Here is a 27095-nt window from a genome sequence, read left to right on the forward strand (position 1 = left end):
CTCAGGTCTAGCTGTACTTCACAGATGAAGTTTTCTCCCTTTAGCCTTGCTGCGAACCTGTTGCTCAACTGTTAACATTCCTTTTTCCTGCTTTTGAGGTTGCTGAACTTGTATAGCCTTAAATATCTTACCTTTTTAAGCCCTTTGGCTGAAATGGGAGAACCTGAAGCATCACGTTACATCCCGTAGTGTTATTAAGTTAAGTGATACTTTATTAATCCCACAAACGGGGAAATTCCACCCGTCCGTGAAGTGAAACACCACATACGCACTAGTGAATAGACACACACACTAGGGGGCAGTGAGCACACTTGCCCGGAGCGGTGGGACAGCCCTATCCCTATCCGCGGTGCCCGGGGAGCAGTTGGGGGTTAGGTGTCTTGCTCAAGGACACCTCAGTGATGTGCTGTCGGCTCTGGGGATCGAACCGGCGACCTTCCGGTTACAGGGCCAGTTCCCTAACCTCCGGTCCACTTTTGGACTGCCCCCAAAAGTTATCACTTCAAATTAATAAGGGGGGGGTTCATCGTCACTTTTGCAACACACATAATCATGTTGAATGATATGGTAGACTGTGCAATAGTGCGTACATATTGATAGTCCCCATGCTGTACATTGCCGAGACGCTGTTTTCTTTTCGGTTCATCGGACGGTTGTGGTCCCGTGATGTGAGAACTGCTTGTATATATGATCTCCAAGTGTCTTTCATCTCATGCGTGCTCATGTTCAGACTGCTCTCCTCGCACACTACTGTAGTTGAGGTAAAAAGCTGTTGGCTTTTCAGAGTCTTCACTTGCACAGAAGGCTGCGGACTCTTTAAAATGAACTCTTTCCAACGTGAACTACTTCTTTGCATGCACTGACGATGTTTTTTTGGGGGTGGGGGGATTCGGTGTCAGTTTTTGGAGACTTCTTTGTACCTCTTTGTTACAGTGAAGAGCGGATCTGAGATTGAACCCTCTTGAAGGTCCTTTTGTAAGCTTTTGTAACGAGTTGCTGTGCTTAAGTGAGAAGAGATTTTTATGCTGTAAAAAAGATTTTAAATATTTAATATTTAACATTTTCCAAAAGGAATATTTGTGTACCGACTTTTGCTTTTCCACTCAACACTTGACACTTCTTATTACACAATAAAAACGTAAATGCGGACTTACTTGGACGTGTTTCTTTGGTACGGTATGTTTTATTGCCCCGGTTGGCGAGCAAATGCTTCTTCTGTATCGCCGTAATATGAAACGGGGGGCATTTGCTGTTGCGCTGCCCGCTTTTCCCACGAGACACCTGTGGGGAGCATGAAATGAGTGACAGCTGAAAGACCTCCTGGCCTCATTTAATCCTGTCAGCTGCGCTACAAGAGCCCCCCTTCCACTCACACATGTACTCTCACACCCCCTGATAAATGAGACGAATGGGGGGCTGCGGGGCTTGGGGGCACCCCGAGACAAGCCCACAAATACCCACACCCAGATCAACTGGAGCGACTAAGCCGATAAGAGCTTTGTTTACAGTGGACGGTATAGTTATCCTAAATCCTGTGGCAGCTTGAGTGACATAAACAGCCCCTGACGAAGACTCCAGTGATGAAGATTGATACTTACACCGATCAGGCGTCACATTCTGACCGCCTCCTTGTTTCTACACTTACTGTATAGCTGCACTCTGTAGTTCTACAGTTACAGACTGTAGTCCATCTGTTTCTCTGATACTCTGTTACCCTGTTCTTCAGTGGTCAGGACCCCCATGGACCCTCACAGAGCAGGTACTATTTGGGTGGTGTGTTAGTGTGTGTTGTGCTGGTACGAGTGGATCAGACGCAGCAGTGCTGCTGGAGTTTTTAAACACTGTGTCCACTCACTGTCCACTCTATTAGACACTCCTACCTTGTCAGTCCAGCTTGTAGATGTAAAGCCAGAGACGACAGCTCGTCTGCTGCTGCACAGTTTGTGTTGGTCATCCTCTAGTCCTTCATCAGTGGTCACAGGACGCTGCCCACAGGACGCTGTTGGCTGGATATTTTTGGTTGGTGGACTATTCTCAGTCCAGCAGCGACACTGAGGTGTTTAAAAACTCCAGCAGCACTGCTGTGTCTGATCCACTCGTACCAGTGCAACACGCACTAACACACCATCACCACGTCAGTGTTACTGCACTGCTGAGGGTTTATGACCACTGAAGATCAGGGTAACAGAGTATCAGAGAAACAGATGGACTACAGTCTGTAACTGTAGAACTACAGAGTGCAGCTATACAGTAAGTGGAGCTGATAAAGTGGACAATAAGCGCATAAACAAGGAGGTGGTCATAATGTTTTGCCTGACCGGTGTATCATTGCCATCATAACAAAACCTTTTGTTATTTTCTTCATTTTTGTGACATGATTTAAAAATATCAGCTACATTTGACAGCTTTGGTTTGAAAATGTCACACTTTCATGCATATGAAGCATCACCAAATGTCCAGCTTCCACAGATCCACAGCTTCACAGCTTGTTCAGCAGCCTGACAGCCTGTGGGTAGAAACTGTTCATTAGCTGGGCTGGTCCAGCCTGGATGCTGCAGAATCTCCTGCCTGATGGCAGGATAGTGAACAGGCCGTGTGCTGGGTGGCTTCTGTCTGACCGGATCTCTTTGATCTTCCTGAGGCAGTGGGACTGGTAGTTTGTTGCATATGATGGCTTCTGCTGTCCTCACCGCTCCTCTAAGGGCCTTGCGGTCGCAGGCGGTGCAGCAGCTGTACCAGACAGTGATGCAGCCCGTGAGGATGCTCTCTATGGTTCACCTGTAGAAGTTAGTGAGGATCTGAGGAGGCAGACCAAACTTCCTGAGCCTACACAGGAAGAAGAGACTCTGACGGGCAGATCTCACAGTAGTGTTGGTGTGGCGGGACCAGGTGAGGTCATCAGTGAGGTGTACGCCGAGGAACTTCACACTGCTGACTCACTCCACTTCGGCTCCATGGATGAACACGGGAGAGTGACCACCCCTCTGCTGTTTCCTGTAGTCCACGATCATCTCCTATGTTCTGCTGATGTTGAGACAGAGGTTGTTGTCATGGCACCACTCTGACAGAGTGCTGACCTCACCTCTGTAGGCCGTTTCATCTCCATCAGTGATAGGATGGTGGTGTCATCAGCAAACTTGAAGATGATGTTAGATGTGTGTTTGGCTACACAGTCATGTGTGTGCAGGGAGTGCAGGAGGGGGCTGAGCACACATCCCTGGGGAGCCCCTGCGCTCAGAGTCAGAGTAGAAGAGAAGCTGTTCCCAACTTTCACCACCTGGGGTCTGCTCATCAGGAAGTCCAGTTGAGGAACACGTCGCCAATGGTGGAAGAAGTACACAAACCATACTTGAGTTAAAGTCGAGACCCCCAAGGTCAAATATTACTCCAGTAAAAGTAGAAGTTCCTCCCTTTAGACCTCCACTTGAGTAAAAGTACTAAAGTATTTCCCTTCAAATGTACTTAAGTATAAAGTAAAAGTACTAAAAGAGTAATTCTGGCTCTGATGTCCTGTTATCATTTTTATAACCAGACTGGCTTCATGAACTCATTTCAGGTGCAAGTCCTCCAGCGTCTCTCTTGGTAAACCAGTCTTTTAATAGAACGTCATTAATTAGTGACGCTGACGTCTATTAAAATGATCAGAAGCACAAAACACTGAAGGTAAACAGTTTCCATCAGGGAGAACCGAGTGGCTCTGAAATCACTTTTTACACACAAGCAAAAACTGTATACCTCGTTTTACAGGCTCCGACTTCAAGAGCTGATGTCTAAAGATGTCGTGTCAGTAACACAGAACTCGACACGCGACTGAACTCCTGAATGAACTTCTCAGGAAAACCTTTGTGTACAAACCACTAAAGCCATGTCAACACACCCAGGACTAGATACCACAAGAACCGAAGACTTCCTTAAATACATATTTTACTTGGCACCGCGCCAGCCTGCCTATCGATAGAGCACAGAGAGTAAATAACAACTACAGGCACCACTGCAAAACACAGAGATGTCGATAAGAGCAGGATGGCAAAGCCAATCTGTGGCTTAAACTCTGCGGCCTGGGTGTCAAATGCACTGTAAGCTTTTACTGGCTGTTACTGTGGCTCAGGCCTTCATTAGAGTCAACGTCAGGGCCAGAGGCCTCTCGCTGCGTCGCGGCCTCTCATCCTAGTCAATCTGTTCGGGCTTAGAAATCGACTGAGACTAATCCTGTTTTCAAAGAGCTTTTCCAGTTGAGCGAAATAACAGTTTCTTTGTGTCTGAAAAACAGACAATTAATCGGATGTGGGTACAGGAGTGATGGAGGTCACACGTCTGAAACATTTTGACAGATAAAGCAGATGCGTCACAGAAACATAGTGTCCACTTACTGTTATCCTGCCAATCTCACTGGCCTGGACCCATGTGCAGAAAACCAAGACAGAAAGGACCCTACTCTCTTTCAAATAAAGGTTCGTTAAGGGGCCTTGACAACAGGAAAAAACTTTAACTGATCACCGATCATGAGCAAAAAAACTGCACTATTACGGGAACAAGCTGCACACCAGTCAGGCATCACAGTCTGACCACCTCCTTGTTTCTGCCCTCACTGTCCATCTAATCAGCTCCACTTACTGTATAGCTGCACTCTGTAGTTCTACAGTTACAGACTGTAGTCCATCTGTTTCTCTGATACTCTGTTACCCTGTTCTTCAGTGGTCAGGACCCCCATGGACCCTCACAGAGCAGGTACTATTTGGGTGGTGGGTCATTCTCAGCACTGAAGTAACACTGATGTGGTGGTGATGTGTTAGTGTGTGTTGTGCTGGTCTGAGTGGATCAGACACAGCAGAGCTGCTAGAGTTTCTAAACAGTGTCCACTCACTGTCCACTCTATTAGACGCATCTGTTGTCGGTCCACCTTGTAGATGTAAAGTCAGAGACGACAGCTCATCTGCTGCTGCACAGTTTGTGTTGGTCATCCTCTAGTCCTTCATCAGTGGTCACTGGACGCTGTCAGCTGGATATTTTTGGTTGGTGGACTGTTCTCAGTCCAGCAGGGACACTGAGGTGTTTAAAAACTCCAGCAGCACTGCTGTGTCTGATCCACTCAGACCGGCATAACACACACTAACACACCACCACCACGTCAGTGTTACTGCAGTGCTGAGAATGACCCACCACTCAAATAGTACCTGCTCTGTGAGGGTCCATGGGGGTCCTGACCACTGAAGAACAGGGTAACAGAGTATCAGAGAAACAGATGGACTACAGTCTGTAACTGTAGAACTACAGAGTGCAGCTATACAGTAAGTGGAGCTGATAAAGTGGACAGTGAGTGGTGGTCACACTGTTACGCCTGACCGGTGTATACTACATTATTAACTGTAGTGGTAACAAGGTGATAAATGCATTGCACATGTTGGTCACAATGCTGTGGGTAGTTACACTAATAACATGATTAGTTATGTCATAAGTACCCAGTATTCTTTTTAGTAATGCAGGATCAATTATGAATCATATCTATATCAGCAGAGAATGACATCAGCATGAGAGATGTTTACACTGGACTGAAGCTTTCGACAGTTGTGCTACTGTGTAACCCTACAGCAATTTATATATATATATATATTTGTAATGCTAATCCAAGTATGTAGTCCCAATTTCTACATTTTACATACGTTTATGTATCGATATACGCAAATGTACATGAGCTCTATCAGAAATCTGCACCGGCCCATCAGTGCATAACTAGTTCTGTTACCAAAAGACAAGTGTTTTACTGTTTTTAAATATGTTTACATTACACAGAATCAGGACAGGAAACTGTAGCATGTTCCCTTTGAGAACCTGGGAACACAGAGTTACTCTATTCCATATAGAGGAAATTCCACTATATTTCCAAAAGTTTTCACTCATCCATCCAAATCACTGAATTCAGGTGTTCCAGTCACTTCCACGGCCACAGGTGTATAAAGCCGAGCCCCTAGGCCTGCAGACTGCTTCTACAGACATTAGTGAAAGAATGGGTCGCTCTCAGGAGCTCAGTGAATTCCAGCGTGGTACCGTGATCGGACGCCACCTGTGCAGCAAGTCCAGTCGTGAAATTTCCTCACTACTACATATTCCACAGTCCACTGTCAGTGGGATTATAACAAAGTGGAAGTGATTGGGAACGACAGCAGCTCAGCCACGAAGTGGTCGGCCACGTAAAATGACAGAGCGGTCAGCGGATGCTGAGGGGCATAGTGCGCAGAGGTCACCGACTTTCTGCAGAGTCAATCACTACAGACCTCCAAACTTCATGTGGCCTTCAGATCAGCTCAAGAACAGCGTAGAGAGCTTCATGGAATGGGTTTCCATGGCTGAGCAGCCGCATCCAAGCCTTACATCACCAAGCGCAATGCAAAGCGTGGAATGCAGTGGTGTAAAGCGCCGCCACTGGACTCTAGAGCAGCGGAGACGTGTTCTCTGGAGTGACCAATCACGCTTCTCCGTCTGGAAATCCAATGGACGAATCAGGTTTGGCGGTTGCCAGGAGACAGTACTTGTCTGATTGCATTGTGCCGAGTGTAATTTCATGCTCCCAACTTTGTGGGAAAAGTTTGGGGACGGCCCCTTCCTGCTCCAACATGACTGCACACCAGTGCACAAAGCAGGTCCATAAAGACGTGGATGAGCCAGTTTGGTGTGGAAGAACTTGACTGGCCTGCACAGAGTCCTGACCTCAACCCCATAGAACACCTTTGGGATGAATCAGAGTGTAGACTGTGAGCCAGGCCTTCTCGTCCAACATCAGTGTCTGACCTCATAAATGTGCTTCTGGAAGAACGGTCGAAAATTCCCATAAACACTCCTGACCCCTGTGGAAAGCCTTCCAAGAGGAGTTGAAGATGTTATAGCTGCAAAGGGTGGGCCGACATCATATTAAACCCTATGGATTAAGAATGGGACGTCACTCAATTTCATATGCGTGTGAAGCCAGACGAGCGAATACTTTTGGGAACATAGTGAATGTAAAAGGCATCCAGACATTCATTTTAGCAGAACATGCTCACAAATGACATGATACAAAGAGAACTAACGGAACATTAAGACATCTTGGGCACCTTTTTTCAATCTGGAGGACTTTTTTATGGTCAGGGATCTTAATTAGATTTGACTAACTAACAAAGGATGACAGAAGGAACAGTAAAGTGTTAATAGAACCGCATTAGTACGTCCAACAGTTGAGTAAACTAAAACAAATGAATTGCTATTTAGAATCACCTGCAGTTCATCATTCTCCACACATCGGAAATTTCTTTTTCCCAGTTTCCTACACTCTAAAAAAAAAAAAGGTGGTACTTCAAGCATGAAATGGTTCTATGTAGAACTCATAGTTTTAAATAGAACCATTTCATGTGTAAGGGGGTCTCCACGTCCAGAAATGGTTCTTCAGATTGGTGGATAATGTGTTGTATATTTTAGAAATGGTTCTACACAGCACCAAAAAGCGTTCTTGACATCATAACAGCAGAACACTTCTGGGTGCTGTATAGAACTATTTTTTTAAAAGGTTCTATAGAGTATCATACATTTCATCATGCAAAGAACCATTATTTCCCTGAAATGTTTCTATACAGAAATCACAGTTCTAAACAGAACCACTGCCTTTACTGAAGAACCTTTGAAGAACCAACTTTTTAAACGTACCCTTAAAAATGATGCTTCGTCAAGGGTTCTTTAGTAAAGAAAAAGGATCGATCTAAACCCACGAACACTCGCTTTGCAGGATTAAAAGGTTCCTTGCGCCCTGAAAGAGTTCTTCAGACTGATGGAGTCTGATGATTCTATACAGAACCTTTTTGGAAAGGGTTCTTCTATTGTAATAAGCTTGACATCAAAACAGGAGGAGAACACTTTTTGGTGCAATATACAGAACCATCTACAGCAGAGGTCACTAACAGGTGGACCACGATCCGAGTCCGGACCCAGACGCTGTCCTGTGTGGACCTGGACCTATAACCAATACACTATGGAGAATTATTTAATTTTGATGGGGTGGTCCTGTTTTAAACAGCGTAGCTTTTCTAGCCTTTACGGTGGCTTTAGCGGCCTGAGAGACTCACAGACCAATCACATGCACTGTAAATATCACACGTGACGCTACTCAGCCAATCAGATCTGTGCATTACAATGAGCTCTGAGACTCGAGTGAGTGACGCCACACAGGGGAGGGACGAGGAGAGAAACAGCAGTCAGAGAAGAAAGTGAGTCAGAGGGAAGTTATTCCACATGACGTGATCTAAAAAGAGGAAACTGACAGTAAATGTTGTTGAAATCTGACCGAACTGGACTTTATTTGATCTGATGTTCAGTAAATGTTGTTGAAATCTGAGCGAACTGGACTTTATTTGATCTGATGTTCAGTAAATGTTGGTGAAATCTGACCGAACTGGACTTTATTTGATCTGATGTTCAGTAAATGTTGTTGAAATCTGACCGAACTGGACTTTATTTGATCTGATGTTCAGTAAATGTTGGTGAAATCTGACCGAACTAGACATTATTTGATCTGATGTTCAGTAAATGTTGGTGAAATCTGACCGAACTGGACTTTATTTGATCTGATGTTCAGTAAATGTTGGTGAAATCTGACCGAACTGGACTTTATTTGATCTGATGTTCAGTAAATGTTGTTGAAATCTGACCGAACTGGACTTTATTTGATCCGATGTTCAGTAAATGTTGTTGAAATCTGACCGAACTGGACTTTATTTGATCTGATGTTCAGTAAATGTTGTTGAAATCTGACCGAACTGGACTTTATTTGATCTGATGTTCAGTAAATGTTGTTGAAATCTGACCGAACTGGACTTTATTTGATCTGATGTTCAGTAAATGTTGGTGAAATCTGACTGAACTGGACTTTATTTGATCTGATGTTCAGTAAATGTTGGTGAAATCTGACCGAACTGGACTTTATTTGATCTGATGTTCAGTAAATGTTGGTGAAATCTGACCGAACTGGACTTTATTTGATCTGATGTTCAGCTGTCGACTGTATAAGATGCTGATATTCCTACTCGGCTACCTCAGTAAACAGCATATGGCACTGAGTCATGATTATGATGTTCTGGACCTTCGCTTGAGGAAATGTTCTCTAACTGGACCTTACAGGATTTTAATTAAAGACCCCTGATCTACAGCATATTCTCCACCAATCTAAGGAACACTTAAATCATGCAAAGGGTTCTTTGAGTGTTCATAGTTCTATAATAGAACCATTTTCTTCACTAAAGAAAACTGGAAGAACCATTTTTAAGTGGTTAATAATGACAAATAACTGGAAGGTGAAGTTGGACGAACATTAGTTTTTTTTTTACAGCTGTACGTGAAACTAACAACATCATTTGGAGGAGCAGAGCCTGAAGGTCCTGCTGGGCGGCCTGTTTCTATGGCAGAAGTTGCTCCTGAGTGCGAGGGTGACTGTGTTGCTCCCTGATTGCTTCAGGAGGTTAGAGGAGAGGATTCGTTCCTCCAGACAGCCTGTCTACATTATTCATCAGCATGCCGCCTGTCCCCACCGCGCGGGACTGCGTGTGTGTCTGGACAAGGTGAAGGAGCGAGGGGAGGTGGGCGAGCGGGTGGGAGGGAGGTGCATGGAGGGAGGTGGGGGGGGGGGGGGGGGTCAGCTTGCATCGATCACGCTGGAAAGTGCCGAGCATCAGCGCTTCGGCCGCGGCGGGCTGCAGCGCGCAGACGCAGGGCCCGAGCTCATTCATCAAAACGACAGCGTCTGGCGCGGCAGGTGAAATAATGAGGCTGAAAGAAAAATCGCGGGCTCCAGAACAAAGAGCTGCGCAGCCCAACATCTGGACAGCTGTGCCACCTCTAGGACAGTCTGGAGAGCTGGTGGAGAAGCAATTCCCAATCCTGATCCTGGAATACCTGCCCTGTGGAGTTTCTGCTCCAACACACAACCAATTAACGCCTTAAACACCCCAATCTCAAAAAAGGGGCTTCTTTAAAGGCTCTGTCGGAAAGAGAATGGTTCCCTGCACCAAAAGGGTTCCACTATTGTTACAAGTCAGAGAACCTTTCTTCGGTACTAGGAAGCACCATTCTGGCTAAAAGTGTGGACCTAAAAACGTTCAGGTTCTTTCTTAAAGGCAGGGGTCATATAAAGAACCAAACCAGTTCTGTACGCAAAATCGGTTCCTGTTTGATAAGGTTCTTTCATTTTTATTTCTTTTTAATGGTACTGTATAGGCCCAAAAAGGGTTCCACTATTGTCCCAAGTCAAAGAACCTTTCTTTGGTATTATACAGCACCCTTTTCGCCAAGTGGGAACATCCTTAAAAATGTTTTAAAAAAGGTTCTACACTAAAGGCAGTGGTTACATATAGAACCAGGGACACTCAAGGAACCATTCTAAATGTATAAATGGTTCTTCTCTCTGATGTTTTTTTACAAAACCTTTCAAAAACGAACCTATGCAGCACCAAAAGGGTTCCACTATTGTTACAAATTTTACAATAACGTTTGTGCTGATGTACACACTGAATAAAGACGGTTCTTCAAGGGTTCTTCAGTAAAAACAATGGTTCTGTGTAGAACCATAAGGACTCAGAACCCCACTTGCATGCATAAAAAGTTCTCTGCATGGTGAAACGGTTTAGATTGAAGGACAAAATGTTGTACGTGGGTTTCTAGAGAACCTTTCTGTAAAGAGTTCTCTGTAGGACCAAAATGTTCTTCTATTGTTATAAGCTGGGCCTCAACAAGCACCTAAGGAACAACAGCAGAACGCTTTTTGATGCTCTACAGAACCACATACAGCACATTCTCCACTCTGAAGAACCGTTTCACCACTCAGAGAACTTCATACGCACGCACACGGGTCACTGAGCGTTCATGGTTCTGTGTAGAACGACTGTCTTCACTAAAGGACCGTTCTTTAAAGAACCTTGAAGGACTATATTTTTAAGCACGTGGCTGTAACTGAGGAAACCTGCAGCTCTATTTTGATAAGATTCATTTTTATTTCATCCCATCAGGCAAGAAATGACGGCTGGAGAGATGATCTGCACATCCGAGTCAAAGTGGGTGTGTTGGGCTAAAACGCGCTGCATGACCAGGATTAGTGACCACTGTAGTAAAGGAACAGCTCCGCCCAATCAGAGAACACACAAGCACTGGCAAAACAAAGCCACGCTGCCTGTTTGTTTGTTTTCTTTCTACTCCCTTCCTATTTTTACTATTTTGGAAAGGGAAGAGGAAAAGGGAGGGGGAGCCGGGGGGAGAGGGAGATCGATGGAGTGAGGAAAAAAGAGAAAGAAGGAAGGGGGGGTCGTTGGGAAGGAGAAAGAAAAACACCCAGGGGGATTAGAGGCTGGCGGCTCCACCCCTACCAGCCAATCAGCAGGCGCGGGCGGTGACGCAGGCTGACAGGCAGGCGGCGGGTCGAGCTGGCTGGCTGCCCCCTAGACCAGGAAACGGATGACGCGATGGCAACAGGAGCAGCGCAGCATGTGCGCCCTGTTTCCATGGTAGCCGTGCCTTGGATACAGCGCGCTGGTTGGTCTGCACGGATTGCCTTCAACATCCGAAGCTGTTGTTGTTATGCTACCCCGGCACTCGAGGTTGGGGGCTTTCTTGCCTGCTCTTTCAGCTCAGGGGGCTCGGTGCACGAGACGCTCTGCCCGCCTCCCAGCCCAAAGTGTTGCTAGGCACATTCGACGGGAAATGTAAACAAAAAAGAAAGGCATAAGCCGCCCTCAGTCACCCCCACCACCACCAGCCACCACCCACCCACCCACCACCCACCACTTGTTATTGAAGATGAGTGAAACCGCACGTGTGTGGGGGATTGTTTTGATCCCAAAGGTTAAACATCACACAAACAACAGGAAGAAAATAAACAAAAACAACATTGCAACGGCCTATTTTTACTTAACACATGGGATTATATACATTATAAACAGTCAACCTGTACATTCAAATGAAAGAAGGGAACCAACAATAAACACCACATTCAAAGACCGGTCAGTGACTGGTCTGAGGCCGGCGCCACCGGCCTTTCTAGAATTTTTCTGGAGAAAAATGCTCGAATAAAGTCCGCTGGAAAACCTGACAGACTGAACATCACTCTGCAGGTGTGCCTGTCGCACGCGCTGGTCTCCGAAACCAAAACGCTCAGTCAAACATGCGACAGTCGCCTATTCTACAAAAATAAGGCACAAGCCAAACGGTCGCAGGTATAACAAACTAGAAAGAACTCTCAGGAAGAAGAGGACAAAGACCTCACAAGCAGCTCCCATTCGTTTCTGACTTGCTCTGGAGGTCAACCTCGATCTCCAAGAGCCGCTGTCCTATCGTCACGGCTAGAGATTTGATCTGGAAAACATACAAGAGATGGGACACGAAGTGAGGGAGAGCAGAGGAGGGCTACGCTTTCACACGGACGGGTAAATATTCATATTATTAATTAGTATAAATGAACAAAAGTCAATAGCTAAAGGCAAATTACATTATTCCACCTCCAGACGCGAAGCTCGCCATACATTTCAATAAAAGACGCGTGGACATAAATCTGAAGTGATGATCTCCAGGTGGGGTTTTAAATTGACCTCTTAATGAAAAAATACATAAAAAAAAATAAAGTAAAATAATAATAATAATAATAATAATAACAATAAAACTTTTTAAATTCAGTGGAAAGCAGGATATTTGAGTCACGCGCTGATTCTGAATATAGGAAGGAACCTGCTGGGTGTCTCCAGCTGACATCACTGTGTCTGAAATTCTTGAACAGGTCCTAATAGCTCTTTGTTTGCCGGACACGCTCACACTGTCGCCTCTAACAAAGAACTCTCCCTTCACAGCAAGACCGCCCTCTGCTGTCCGGTCACGTCATCAGAAAAACAGCACGTTTTTGTGTTAAGTGTTTATGGTGAGAGGCCAGCGTGGGATCAGTGCCGCTACGGGGGAAAAACGAGATCTGGTTTTATTAAATAAGCCACCACTGGTCTTCTATTCTCACTGACCATCACACGTCAGTATAAACAATACAGATGTAATCATTACTGCAGCCTCTGTTTACCTGTCTGTAATTCTTAATAAACCCCCTGAATCACGTTTGTCTAAAAAAAAAAAGCATATGGAATTATTTCCTGTTTTATTTTGATTTTATTTGTTATTTTTCATGTTCCTTCGTCCTCCCTTTAAAGATAGGGTTGTTTTGACTGTTGTATTGTTTGGAAAGGCTTGGTGTGTGCGAGTGTGTGTGTGTGTGTGTGTGTGTGTGTGTGTGTGCGGTGTTGTAGGGTATATGTGATTATAAAAAAGGCTATTCATTGTTTTGTCCACTGTTTATCACCCTGCTTTCCTCCACCTGTCTGATGTATTTGTTCGGTTCCTCAAAATAAATAAATAAATAAAATAAAATAAAATAAAATAAAATAAACAAAGTACAGAGTCTCTTAGTATGTTATTATTTATTATCTGAAAATCAACAAAATCCAGGCTGCAAATGAAAAAAAAAATTTTAATCATATATAAATATACAAATATTTCTAATGCCTATTAATATTTCTTTTGTGTAAATAATCCATCGAACCAAGCTCAGGTCTGACCTGGAAGCAGTTAAAGCTGTGACGTAATGTTAGATGTGATGTCTTTATTTTTTAATTATTTAATAACCTTCAAAGGTTTCAGAATAAGTCCGCATGGCCAGCAGACAGATGCACCTTTTTAACGCATCTTTATTAAGATTAGTGGCGTACAGCAGATTATTTAACAGGGTCCGTCTTGCTGTTGGGCGGTAGGTCACAGCCTTTGAATGAAGTCTTATTATACGATTCCTAGTGCGATCAAATCACTGGTCAGACTCAGGCCAGGCATTCCTTTGTCCAGATAATGAGTTTACCTTTGTCATTTGCTGCTCAATGAGGTCCTGGAACTCTAAAGTCACCGGCCTTTCTTCGCTGCTCACTGCTGCCATCTGGTGGTCAGCAGAGCCCAACACATAACTAGGCAGAAAATGACCGCAGATTAAACACAGGCAAAAAAGAGAGACCATTCATAGAGGACAAATAAAATCTGTAGACTGGGGAAATAAATATATTTGTGGAAGAGAACCTGATCAGGTAAACGCAGCTCTGTGAGGATTCATTTAACCTCTTGTATATTTTGGTTTGTCCATCTGAATTTTCGTGACCAAATCGTGAGGGAAATTATAACTGCATGAAATTAATGTTCATTTTTACTTATTTATTTATTTTTTAAAGCCCATCAAATGATCTGCACACATCACTACATGCTTACAGTTTACAGATGAAGGCCAAAAATCTGCGCCGCTCTTTGTGTTGTTCTCTAAAAGTGATGTTTCCAGATCAGATCACTGAAGAGACGCCGTCTGTTTATAGTTTAGAGCCCAGATTTGGGGAAAAACGGCTCGACTTTCAGCAGAAAAACAAAGTTCAGCTTCTTTTATTATAAGGGTTTAAAATGACGTCACCGTCTATTAGACTGGAGAGAAGAGCTACAGCCTCACACGACGCCCAGCTTCTGAATGGAGCTTATGGAATATGAACGTTAGGAGCTCAAGATGCTACAAGAGTCCAAGCTTGGATTACTGCAGGCTGCCAAACCGAATAAAAAAAAGACCATCAGAGTTTTGATGTTTACCTCTCAATATTTTCAACACAGAAGCAGAAAAGGGACCTCTTAAAATCGAACTCCTTTGGGGTCGATGTGTACATGAGTCCGAGTGTGGAGCCACAACCGTGACAGGTGAGATTCACAACAAGGCTGGGGGGAAAAGGGAAACACGAGACAGCGTCATGAGCCTGAGGATAACTCAAGAACTGGACTGTCTGACTGAAGCCAAGGTGATTGGACAAGTGTAGTGATCTTTAACCTTATTTCATGACTGCACCACGACTCCACTCACCTACACGACAGCTCAACGACTTGGAGCAGTGTTTCTCAACCCTGGTCCTAGAGGCCCACTGCCCTGTACCTGCCCAGGTTCAGTGCAGGCACATTTTTCCTTCATCAAGGTGCCAACAGTGTAGATGTTCCCTCAAAGCTCCAGCAGTGGTTCTAAGGTCTGATTGTGGAGCTTGAATCAGTTCCTCCAGGTGAAAAGTTGGTATTTGTTCCTTTTCATAACCGAATGTTTTAAAACAGAGCAGTAGAGTAAAAGCCTGGAGGCGAGGCGAGGCGGGGTGTGTGGAGTCAGTCCAGCTTAGAACAGATCATCTCAGTGGGTTTTGGTTCAGTTATGATCCCTGACTAAAGGCACGGAGATGGAGCCTTGAGGGAACCACCCCAGTGACTGTCTAGTACCTTTATTTCTGAGAGCGCTGTAGGACCAGGGTTAAGAAACACCGACCTGGATGACTGTAAACCGTCACACAGTGAAGGATGGGACACAGGAACGAGGAAAAGGAGATGTCTTACCATCCTGGTTCATTCTGAGTGCAAGAAACGTAAGGCTCTTTTCCGACCACGACGTTTTCATTGACCCCTGAAATTGAAAACCAGGAAAAAAATGACAATATGAAAAATCAATGATAGAATTTTGAGTCACAGTCAACAGCACCCATGAGTTTACACTGACGGTTATATAATCAGCTCTCTTACCGCTCCCTTCATATACTGACGTACACCGGTCAGGCAGAACATTCTGACCACTTTATCAGCTCCACTTACTGTATAGCTGCACTCTGTAGTTCTACAGTTACAGACTGTAGTCCATCTGTTTCTCTGATACTCTGTTACCCTGTTCTTCAGTGGTCAGGACCCCCATGGACCCTCACAGAGCAGGTACTGTTTGGGTGGTGGGTCATTCTCAGCACTGCAGTAACACTGACGTGGTGGTGGTGAGTAAGTGTGTGTTGTGCTGGTCTGAGTGGATCAGACACAGCAGTGCTGCTGGAGTTTTTAAACACTGTGTCCACTCACTGTCCACTCTATTAGACACTCCTATGTTGTCGGTCCACCATGTAGATGTAAAGTCAGAGACGACAGCTCATCTGCTGCTGCACAGTTTGTGTTGGTCATCCTCTAGTCCTTCATCAGGGGTCACAGGACGCTGCCCACAGGACGCTGTTGGCTGGATATTTTTGGTTGGTGGACTGTTCTCAGTCCAGCAGTGACACTGAGGTGTTTAAAAACTCCAGCAGCACTGCTGTGTCTGATCCACTCGTACCAGTGCAACACGCACTAACACACCATCACCAAGTCAGTGTTTACTGCAGTGCTGAGAATGACCCACCACCCAAACAGTACCTGCTCTGTGAGGGTCCATGGGGGTCCTGACCACTGAAGAACAGGGTAACAAAGTTGGTTTCTGTACTTTAGTATTTTTGGTGTATCTGTACTGAAGTTTCTCCATTCTGGACTTTTTCCTTTCACTCCACTACATTTCAGAGTCTAATATCCGACTTTCTCCTCCTACATTCTGAGAAATCTGTCGTTCCTTTTGGTTTCTGTGTGTATAAAAACGTAACATGTCAAAACGAAAGAAGCGCAAAGCCAGAGCACCAATCAGGGCCCAGCGGTCACTTTGTTTAGAGCTGGTTTTGACCTGTTGGTCATACCGACCCAGTGCAGCACGCGGTTCAACGTCAGCGCAGCAGCGTAAAACTTTGGGAGAGTCTGTTCAACATAAATGATGAACTAACCTAACTTTGTGTAAATAGAGCTCAATATAGAAATATGTCCACATATGCAGTCGAGACTGACGCGGCTTTTTTCTGAATTTCTACAAACACCATTTCATTTTATAGTAAATGAGTTTGGGCTGGTTTATGTTTATGAACAGACGCCTACAGATCAACATAGTAAAGGAGCTCATCTGTGATCCTGAGTTTAAAGCCAGTTTTTATTCAACTTAAACTTGGAACTAAGTTGTAAATAAATCTGAAACTGAAACTTTGCTTGTGTGTAAAAAGTGATTTCAGAGCCACTCGGTTCTCCCTGATGGAAACTGTTTACCTTCAGTGTTTTGTGCTTCTGATCATTTTAATAGACGTCAGCGTCACTAATTAATGACGTTCTATTAAAAGACTGGTTTACCAAGAGAGACGCTGGAGGACTTTCACCTGAAATGAGTTCATGAAGCCAGTCTGGTTATAAAAATGATAACAGGACATCAGAGCCAGAATTACTCTTTTAGTACTTTTACTTTATACTTAAGTACATTTGAAGGGAAATACTTTAGTACTTCACTGCAGTGATATTGGGCGGTTCTCACTCTTAAGCATGATCTGGCTGAGCTCCTCGTCGCTGCCCGCCCAGGACAGAGAGTCTCCCACCGGCCGCCGGCACTGCCCGCACAGGAACACGGCCGGAGCGTCTGGGTCCGGGTCCGGGTCCGGGTCCGGGTCCGGGTTCCCCGCCGCCGCCGCGGCCGCGCTGCTCTGAGACACCAGGTACGTGTCGTCGCTACAGCCGGACCGAGCGCCTGTCTGGGCCGCCATTGAACAGCAGGTCTGTTTACAGCTCAGCTCCGCCGCCTGCCCGCCGATTTTCACTGCTCTTCTTCTCCGCGTCAGCGACGCGTCACAGCGCCCCCTCCTGGCCCGAAGGCGGCAATGTCTTCCATTTTTCTCAGACGCTAGGGGGCGCTCCTGAGTGAGTCCAAAATGAACGGGTTGATATATATTTATATATCATTAGAATATGTATTGTACCACATTTACACATCTACACATGCTGATCTATGTGCGATCCTCTTCTGTCTGAACTGACTGCACTATATACAAACCCTGTACTTGAGTTAAAGTAGAGACCCCCAGGGTAAAATATTCCCCCAGTAAAAGTAGAAGTTCCTCCCTTTAGACCTCCACTTGAGTAAAAGTACTAAAGTATTTCCCTTCAAATGTACTTAAGTATAAAGTAAAAGTACTAAAAGAGTAATTCTGGCTCTGATGTCCTGTTATCATTTTTATAACCAGACTGGCTTCATGAACTCATTTCAGGTGAAAGTCCTCCAGCGTCTCTCTTGGTAAACCAGTCTTTTAATAGAACGTCATTAATTAGTGACGCTGACGTCTATTAAAATGATCAGAAGCACAAAACACTGAAGGTAAACAGTTTCCATCAGGGAGAACCGAGTGGCTCTGAAATCACTTTTTACACACAAGCAAAGTTTCAGTTTCAGATTTATTTACAACTTAGTTCCAAGTTTAAGTTGAATAAAAACTGGCTTTAAACTCAGGATCACAGATGAGCTCCTTTACTATGTTGATCTGTAGGCGTCTGTTCATAAACATAAACCAGCCCAAACTCATTTACTATAAAATGAAATGGTGTTTGTAGAAATTCAGAAAAAAGCCGCGTCAGTCTCGACTGCATATGTGGACATATTTCTATATTGAGCTCTATTTACACAAAGTTAGGTTAGTTCATCATTTATGTTGCCCAGAATGGAAAAAATCTTCAGTAGAGATACACGAAAAAAAATACTAAAGTACAGAAACTAATTACATTTACTCCATCACTGATTAGTAGAAATATATCTCAACTCTGTGATCGCTTCATTTAAGTACAATAATTGTTTAAATGCAATAACTGTTCTGCACAAGATCCCACCAACATCTCTCTCAGCAGCTCCCAGAGACGTCATTCTTTCATTTTATGTATGTATATTAGAAACAGAGAGATCCACATACACTATATTTCTAAAGTATTCGCTCATCTTGCTTCACACGCATATGAACTTGAGTGACATCCCGTTCTTAATCCATAGGGTTTAATATGATGTCGGCCCACCCTTTGCATCTATAACAGCTTCAGCTCTTCTGGCAAGGCTTTCCACAAGGGTTAGGAGTGTTTATGGGAATTTCTGACCGTTCTTCCAGAAGCACATTTGTGAGGTCAGACACTGATGTTGGACGAGAAGGCCTGGCTCACAGTCTCCGCTCTAATTCATCCCAAAGGTGTTCTATGGGGTTGAGGTCAGGACTCTGTGCAGGCCAGTCAAGTTCTTCCACACCAAACTGGCTCATCCAGGTCTTTATGGACCTGCTTTGTGCACTGGTGTGCAGTCATGTTGGAGCAGGAAGGGGCCGTCCCCAAACTGTTCCCACAAAGTTGGGAGCGTGAAATTGTCCAAAATCTCTTGGTGCTGAAGCTTTAAGAGTTCCTTTCACTGGAACTAAGGTCTCCTGGCAACCGCCAAACCCAGACTCGTTCATCGGATTTCCAGACGGAGAAGCGTGATTGGTCACTCCAGAGAACACGTCTCCGCTGCTCTAGAGTCCAGTGGCGGCGCTTTACTCCACTGCATTCCACGCTTTGCATTGCACTTGGTGATGTAAGGCTTGGATGCAGCTGCTCGGCCATGGAAACCCATTCCATGAAGCTCTCTACGCTGTTCTTGAGCTGATCTGAAGGCCACATGAAGTTTGGAGGTCTGTAGTGATTGACTCTGCAGAAAGTCGGTGACCTCTGTGCACTATGCCCCTCAGCATCCGCTGACCGCTCTGTCATTTTACGTGGCCGACCACTTCGTGGCTGAGCTGCTGTCGTTCCCAATCGCTTCCACTTTGTTATAATCCCACTGACAGTGGACTGTGGAATATTTAGTAGTGAGGAAATTTCACGACTGGACTTGCTGCACAGGTGGCGTCCGATCACGGCACCACGCTGGAATTCACTGAGCTCCTGAGAGCGATCCATCTCATAGAGCAAACAGAGTTAAAAGTAACTGAAAAAGCAAAGTTGGGCTCCGTGTTTCTCCTGAATGCCCACAAACATCACATCACCTTCACTGCGTTCCTTCAGCAGCACATCTGATTTAACAAACTGAAGGACTGATTAGTCAAGTAAGGTATTGGATTGATTGAGGCTGCTTTCAGAAGAGGTTTGGAAATGGTTAAATAAACACATTGATATGCAAAATCACTACTTACTGTATTAATATTATTGTATTAGTGTTTTTCTGAGCAAAACAAACACATTTTGTTTTTTATTTCTCCAGTTTCTCTGAGTCTTTTGATGATATTATGTCCTGTAAATGGCCTGATCGCCGTTTTTCACAGCTTGGTGAATCTCTGCTCATCTTTATGTTAATGTTTATCTTAATGTTTGTGATCTTACGGAGCCCCACTGATGATGTCCTGTATAAATAAAAATAATGCGTGGCTACAACTTAGTAAGGTGTGGGAATGAGATAATTAAGTTGTGGCCATGACTTAGTAAAGCATGAGAACATAGTAAAATAGCAGGTTACTTATTAATAACAAAAATTGTTATCTCGAGATAATGAGTTACTTTCCTTGTTATCTCAATATAGCAAAATTGTTATCTTGAAATAACGAGTTACTTTTCTTGTTACCTCAATATAACAAAATTGTTATCTTGAAATAATGAGTTACTTTCCTTGTTATCTCAATATAACAAAATTGTTATCTTGAAATAATGAGTTACTTATCTTGTTTTCTCAAGATAACAATCCAGAAAATTAAAGCAACAGCTCATGGCTTCTCTGGACTTCCAAACAGTGCTCACTTTTAAGAAGCATCTCTTTAACTCAACGGGTAATTAACTCTACATTAATATTTAAACGTCTTGTATTACTGTTAGACTTTATTACGTGTCTGTAAAGCATGAACAGAGCTCTCTCTCTCTCTCTCTCTCTCTCTCTCTCTCTCTCTCTCTCTCTCTCTCTCTCTCTCTCTTGCTTTCTCTCTCTCTCTCTCTCTCCCCCTCTCTCTCTCTCTCTCTCTCTCTCTCTCTCTCTCTTGCTTTCTCTCTCTCTCTCTCTCTCTCTCTCTCTCTCTCTTGCTTTCTCTCTCTCTCTCTCTCTCCCCCTCTCTCTCTCTCTCTCTCTCTCTCTCTCTCTCTCTCTTGCTTTCTCTCTCTCTCTCTCTCTCTCTCTCTCTCTCTCTCTCTCTCTCTCTTGCTTTCTCTCTCTCTCTCTCTCTCTCTCTTGCTTTCTCTCTCTCTCTCTCTCTCTCTCTCTCTCTCTCTCTCTTGCTTTCTCTCTCTCTCTCTCTCTCTCTCTCTCTCTAGATATATATATATAGATATATATATATATAGATATATAGATATAGATATAGATATAGAGAGAGACACACACAGGCACAGCACTGTGTGAAAGTTTTAGACATCTAAGTAAATGTTTAACCAGTTGACCTCAGCAGTGAGTTTATCACAATATACATTCGAATAAAGTCGTATTCATAATTCAGATAAACAGAAAAACAATTAAAAGTAACAAGAATTTCTCGGGTCCATATTTTTCCTCGACACCTTCACAGCCGCCACAGAGACTCGTTAATATCATCAATGACATCATGAGCTCAATTTACTGAGCACTGATTGGTCAAACCAGGAGCTGCTTTTTAACTACATATAATACTGGACTTCCTCGAGGAGCGGCTTGGAGATGGATAAACAAACACAACATCCAGAAAATCACTGTTTATTACATACATATATATATATATATATATATATATATATATATATATATATATATATATATATATATATATATTTATTATTATTATTATTATTATTATTATTACTAGTTTGTACATTCAGCTGAACACAGAGTAAACTCTCCTCCGCCTCTGAGCCAATCACTGATCAGCACTCTCCCTCGGCGCCACGCCCCCTTTCCCAGGAGCGACACTTTTCCTCTGAAGCGTTAAACACGCCAGCAGCGGCGCGTCGGCCCCGCGAGCGCCTGTAAATCAGCGGAAACTCTGGCGGAGACGCGCCCGGGGGCTCGGCCGGGCGGTGTGAGCCGTCTGCTCCGGGGGGCTCGGACTTGTGGCGCACTTCTTATTTCCTCGTCTGCTGGCAGGGAGTCACTCCTGAAACATGTGCTAGTGTGTCACCTGCGGATGTTCCGTCTCTGGGCTCGTTTTCCTCTGAGAACCGCTCAGAACCGCCCAGAACCCCAGCGCACTCGAGGCCTGGTGACTCCGGGGTAGAGTCTGTCTGTCGAGGGGGTCTCAGACGCCGTTCCGGCTGCTGGGCGCTCAGCCTCTGACAGGTGAGGGAGGCGCTGCTCTGCCGTTTTTATTGGAATTCCTGGTAAATACCCACCAGCCCACCCCACCCCGCCCGCGGGGGGCTTTAATGAAGCTTTGATGCAGAAGTCGAGGTGTCGAGTATGATGGGCTCCTCCTCACAGCACACGGGCTGCTGCTCCCACAGACCCGGGCGGGCTCTTCAGATCCTCTGCAGCGTCCTCCTGCTCTGGGGCAGAGAAATGCACGGACTCTCCGACTTCTCAAGTTAGTGCCTTCAGCTTTCTCTGAGATGATGACGTGTGACCCGTTCACTGTTACATGCAGACCAAGTCCATTTGTGGTGGATTAGTAGCTGCTGGTCTCAGTGAAATGGGCTCGGACATTTGCTGAAGCGTTTTGTGTTGAGTTCAGTCTGTTCTGTTGGTTCAGCAACTGTACTGACTTAACTTCTCATGATAACGAGATCCTATCTCATATTTATGATTTAATATCTCATTATTATTCAGCGTTGGTACCGACTTCTCATGATAATGAGATCCTATCTCATATTTATGATTTAATATCTCATTATTATTCAGCGTTGATACCGACTTCTCATGATAACGAGATCCTATCTCACATTTATGACTTAATATCTCATTATTATTCAGCGTCGGTGCCGACTTAACTTCTCATGATAACGAGATCCTATCTCATATTTATGATTTAATATCTCATTATTATTCAGCGTTGATACCGACTTAACTTCTCATGATAACGAGATCCTATCTCATATTTATGATTTAATATCTCATTATTATTCAGCGTCGGTGCCGACTTAACTTCTCATGATAACGAGATCCTATCTCATATTTATGATTTAATATCTCATTATTATTCAGCGTTAGTACCGACTTAACTTCTCATGATAACGAGATCCTATCTCATATTTACGACTTAATATCTCATTATTATTCAGCGTCGGTGCCGACTTAACTTCTCATGATAACGAGATCCTATCTCATATTTACGACTTAATATCTCATTATTATTCAGCGTTGTGCCGACTTAACTTCTCATGATAACGAGATCCTATCTCATATTTACGACTTAATATCTCATTATTATTCAGCGTTGTGCCGACTTAACTTCTCATGATAACGAGATCCTATCTCATATTTATGATTTAATATCTCATTATTATTCAGCGTTGATACCGACTTCTCATGATAACGAGATCCTATCTCACATTTATGACTTAATATCTCATTATTATTCAGCGTCGGTGCCGACTTAACTTCTCATGATAACGAGATCCTATCTCATATTTATGATTTAATATCTCATTATTATTCAGCGTTGGTGCCGACTTAACTTCTCATGATAATGAGATCCTATCTCATATTTACGATTTAATATCTCATTATTATTCAGCGTTGGTGCCGACTTAACTTCTCATGATAATGAGATCCTATCTCATATTTACGACTTAATATCTCATTATTATTCAGCGTTGTGCCGACTTAACTTCTCATGATAACGAGATCCTATCTCATATTTACGACTTAATATCTCATTATTATTCAGCGTTGTGCTGACTTAACTTCTCATGATAACGAGATCCTATCTCATATTTACGACTTAATATCTCATTATTATTCAGTGTCGGTGCCGACTTAACTTCTCATGATAACGAGATCCTGTCTCATATTTACGACTTAATATCTCATTATTATTCAGTGTCGGTGCCGACTTAACTTCTCATGATAACGAGATCCTATCTCATATTTACGACTTAATATCTCATTATTATTCAGTGTCGGTGCCGACTTAACTTCTCATGATAACAAGATCCTATCTCATATTTACGACTTAATATCTCATTATTATTCAGCATCGGTGCCGACTTAACTTCTCATGATAACGAGATCCTATCTCATATTTACGACTTAATATCTCATTATTATTCAGCGTTGGTGCCGACTTAACTTCTCATGATAACAAGATCCTATCTCATATTTACGACTTAATATCTCATTATTATTCAGCGTTAGTACCGACTTAACTTCTCATGATAACGAGATCCTATCTCATATTTATGATTTAATATCTCATTATTATTCAGCGTTGGTGCCGACTTAACTTCTCATGATAATGAGATCCTATCTCATATTTACGACTTAATATCTCATTATTATTCAGCGTTAGTACCGACTTAACTTCTCATGATAACGAGATCCTATCTCATATTTATGATTTAATATCTCATTATTATTCAGCGTCGGTGCCGACTTAACTTCTCATGATAACGAGATCCTATCTCATATTTATGATTTAATATCTCATTATTATTCAGCGTTAGTACCGACTTAACTTCTCATGATAACGAGATCCTATCTCATATTTACGACTTAATATCTCATTATTATTCAGCGTCGGTGCCGACTTAACTTCTCATGATAACGAGATCCTATCTCATATTTACGACTTAATATCTCATTATTATTCAGCGTTGTGCCGACTTAACTTCTCATGATAACGAGATCCTATCTCATATTTACGATTTAATATCTCATTATTATTCAGCGTTGTGCCGACTTAACTTCTCATGATAACGAGATCCTATCTCATATTTACGACTTAATATCTCATTATTATTCAGCGTTGTGCCGACTTAACTTCTCATGATAACGAGATCCTATCTCATATTTACGACTTAATATCTCATTATTATTCAGCGTCGGTGCCGACTTAACTTCTCATGATAACGAGATCCTATCTCATATTTACGACTTAATATCTCATTATTATTCAGCGTTGTGCCGACTTAACTTCTCATGATAACGAGATCCTATCTCATATTTACGACTTAATATCTCATTATTATTCAGTGTCGGTGCCGACTTAACTTCTCATGATAACGAGATCCTGTCTCATATTTACGACTTAATATCTCATTATTATTCAGCGTTAGTACCGACTTAACTTCTCATGATAACGAGATCCTATCTCATATTTATGATTTAATATCTCAGTATTATTCAGCGTTGTTACTGCCGTTCTCCTCTCGCGCCTCAGCATCTTCTTCTAAACCAGTCATTATCTCTAAAACAGAAGAAGAAGGCCTAACAAACTCTGTGCTGATATTCTGGATGCGAAAGTCTTATGACTTAGTATATCATAATTATGACTTAGTATCTCATAAGAATGAGATCCTATCTCATAATTATGGTTTAGCATCTAATAACTATGGCTTAGTATCCCGTAATTATGACTTGATGTCTCATCTTTATGAGTCAGTATCTCCGTTATGACTCTAACTCATAATAATGACAGAGTCTCATAATTATCACTTTAAAACCTCAAATTTATGGTTTAGTATATCATAATAATGACTTAATCTCATAATTATGAGATACTAAACCATAACTATGAGATTTTGTTATAATTATGAGATACTAAACCATAATTACAACCTGGGATATCATATTCATGACTTACCGTCTGATAATTATGACTTACTTTCTGAAAATTATGACTTAGTATCTCTTAATAATGCGATTCTCAGAATTATGACTTAATATCTATAATTATGACTTGCTTTCTCACAATTATGACATAGTATCTTATAATTCTGATTTAACATCTCATTATGACTTACTGTCATAATTATGACTCGCCTTCTCATAACTGCGACTTAGCGTTTCATAATTATAATTTTGCCATAATTTTTTGTATGATAAATATGCTGTAGCAAGTAATTATTTTAACATTAAATCATAACTATGATCCACTTTCTCATAATGAGAGCTTTCTCATTATTATCAAGTCATAATTATGGGACAGCAAGTCATAATGAGACGCTATCATGATTATGAGGTAGTCATAATAATAGTACTGTAGAACTTTTTCTGTTATGAAATACCAGCTCATAATTTGACCACTTTTTTTGTAGCTATTTTTACCGCTACTTAAGTCGTTCGCACACTTATTTGAGTATTTTTGGCCGCTCAGCTGATTCATGATGACGGAGAATAACTATAAAAGTGGGACTAAACGCGAGTTTCGCTCCTCGTGCTGACTGAACAGAGCTGGAAGCTTGGCCGTTTGTGTGTCCATCTGAGTGTGTGTCCATCTGTTAGGCTACTTGTTCAGGATCATTAACAGCCACTCGGCGCACGCCCGCGACGGAGAGCGCGCGCTGCTGTCGTGCCCGCGCCACTCTACCATCGCCGTGCACGCAGCTTTCTACGGGCAGGACGGGGCGCGTGCTGGGAACGAGATCAGCTGCTCCGCACGCACAGCCTTACAGGTGAGAAACCCTGCAGGTGCACCGTTTATTACACACCTGACACGATAACAATGGATTATATGTGTAATTATGAATGGGAGCATTTCATTCCTTATGTGGTGGAGATACAGCAGCTCTGATGGACTCAACACAGCCTGAACGGAGAGGCCAAAGCTGAAACGATAGGTGCCTCATGTTGAGCGTAGAGAAGAACAGAGCCAGCCTGTCGCTTTACTTTATAGGCTTGGGCTGTCTGGCAGTTACGAAAACGAGATCAGGACATCCTGAGATCAGCGCTGAGATCATAAAATCAGTGTAATCAGCTGCTGAGATCTTAACACAACATGACAGGAACAAGATTTTATAAAAACAGGACATTAAATGCAAATTACTCTCAACCTCTGAGGGATCAGGCAAGAAGAAAAGCCCAATATTGAATTAACTCAATCAACACCTACAGTCATGTCCAGCTGGACACAAACACGGGTCAGTTCAGCACAGGGGGTTTTACTGAGTGAGCTGAGACGTTAGCTGTGCTTTTGCAGATCTCAGATCAGATCAGCCCAACTCTTAATCCTAAAGCGAATATCCAGCATTTTTAAAAATTTTGGGTATAATTTAACTGTTAAGATGTAAACCAAGCCAGAGTGGTTTGAGACGTCCAGAGTGTTTAATACTCTCTAGAAGCTGCATTACAGAAGGCGGCTGCTCAAAATGAATTGTGAACATTTTGGCATATGTGTGTATATAATGGTAACTTTACAAGAGAAGAAAAAAAACCTTAAAAAATACCTTATTTTTAATGTAAGTCAATGGAACCAGACTTTTTTCCAGTTATTTTGGGTTGTGTCTTTTGGTCC

The 27095-nt window shown here is 43.0% G+C and overlaps 2 protein-coding genes across 4 annotated transcripts in view; one reads left to right on the forward strand and one right to left on the reverse strand.

Moving 5' to 3' along the window:
• Positions 1–11892: 11892 nt before the first annotated feature.
• Positions 11893–17510, reverse strand: mis18a (MIS18 kinetochore protein A). Its single transcript, XM_037547606.1, has 5 exons — positions 17228–17510; positions 15430–15496; positions 14653–14775; positions 13892–13994; positions 11893–12360 (listed from the first exon to the last, which is right to left on the reverse strand). The coding sequence occupies exons 1-5, from the start codon at positions 17451–17453 to the stop codon at positions 12268–12270; spliced, it is 612 nt and encodes a 203-aa protein (XP_037403503.1). The 5' UTR covers positions 17454–17510; the 3' UTR covers positions 11893–12267.
• Positions 17511–21614: 4104 nt separating this feature from the next.
• eva1c (eva-1 homolog C (C. elegans)) overlaps positions 21615–27095 on the forward strand; it is a 30008-nt gene continuing 24527 nt past the window's right edge. For all 3 annotated transcript variants that reach the window (XR_005131809.1, XM_037547409.1, XM_037547410.1), the window contains exons 1-2: positions 21615–22229; positions 26087–26256. Coding sequence is in view for 2 of the 3 variants with exons in the window: in XM_037547409.1 (XP_037403306.1) it covers positions 22106–22229; positions 26087–26256 (294 nt within the window). In the remaining variant the exon portion in view is untranslated. The remainder of the gene's footprint in view (positions 22230–26086; positions 26257–27095) is intronic.

This window comes from Pygocentrus nattereri, chromosome 18, assembly GCF_015220715.1.
Source record: "Pygocentrus nattereri isolate fPygNat1 chromosome 18, fPygNat1.pri, whole genome shotgun sequence".
Taxonomy (NCBI): domain Eukaryota; kingdom Metazoa; phylum Chordata; class Actinopteri; order Characiformes; family Serrasalmidae; genus Pygocentrus; species Pygocentrus nattereri.

Coding starts and splice junctions, on each gene's coding strand:
- mis18a (XM_037547606.1), bottom strand. CDS start 17,453: ATGGCGGCCCAGACAGGCGCTCGGTCCGGCTGTAGCGACGACACGTAC. Junction 15,497..17,227: donor CAGCCAGATCATGCTTAAGA/GTGAGAACCGCC, acceptor TTTCAATTTCAG/GGGTCAATGAAAACGTCGTG. Junction 13,995..14,652: donor TGTGTTGAAAATATTGAGAG/GTAAACATCAAA, acceptor TTTTCTGCCTAG/TTATGTGTTGGGCTCTGCTG.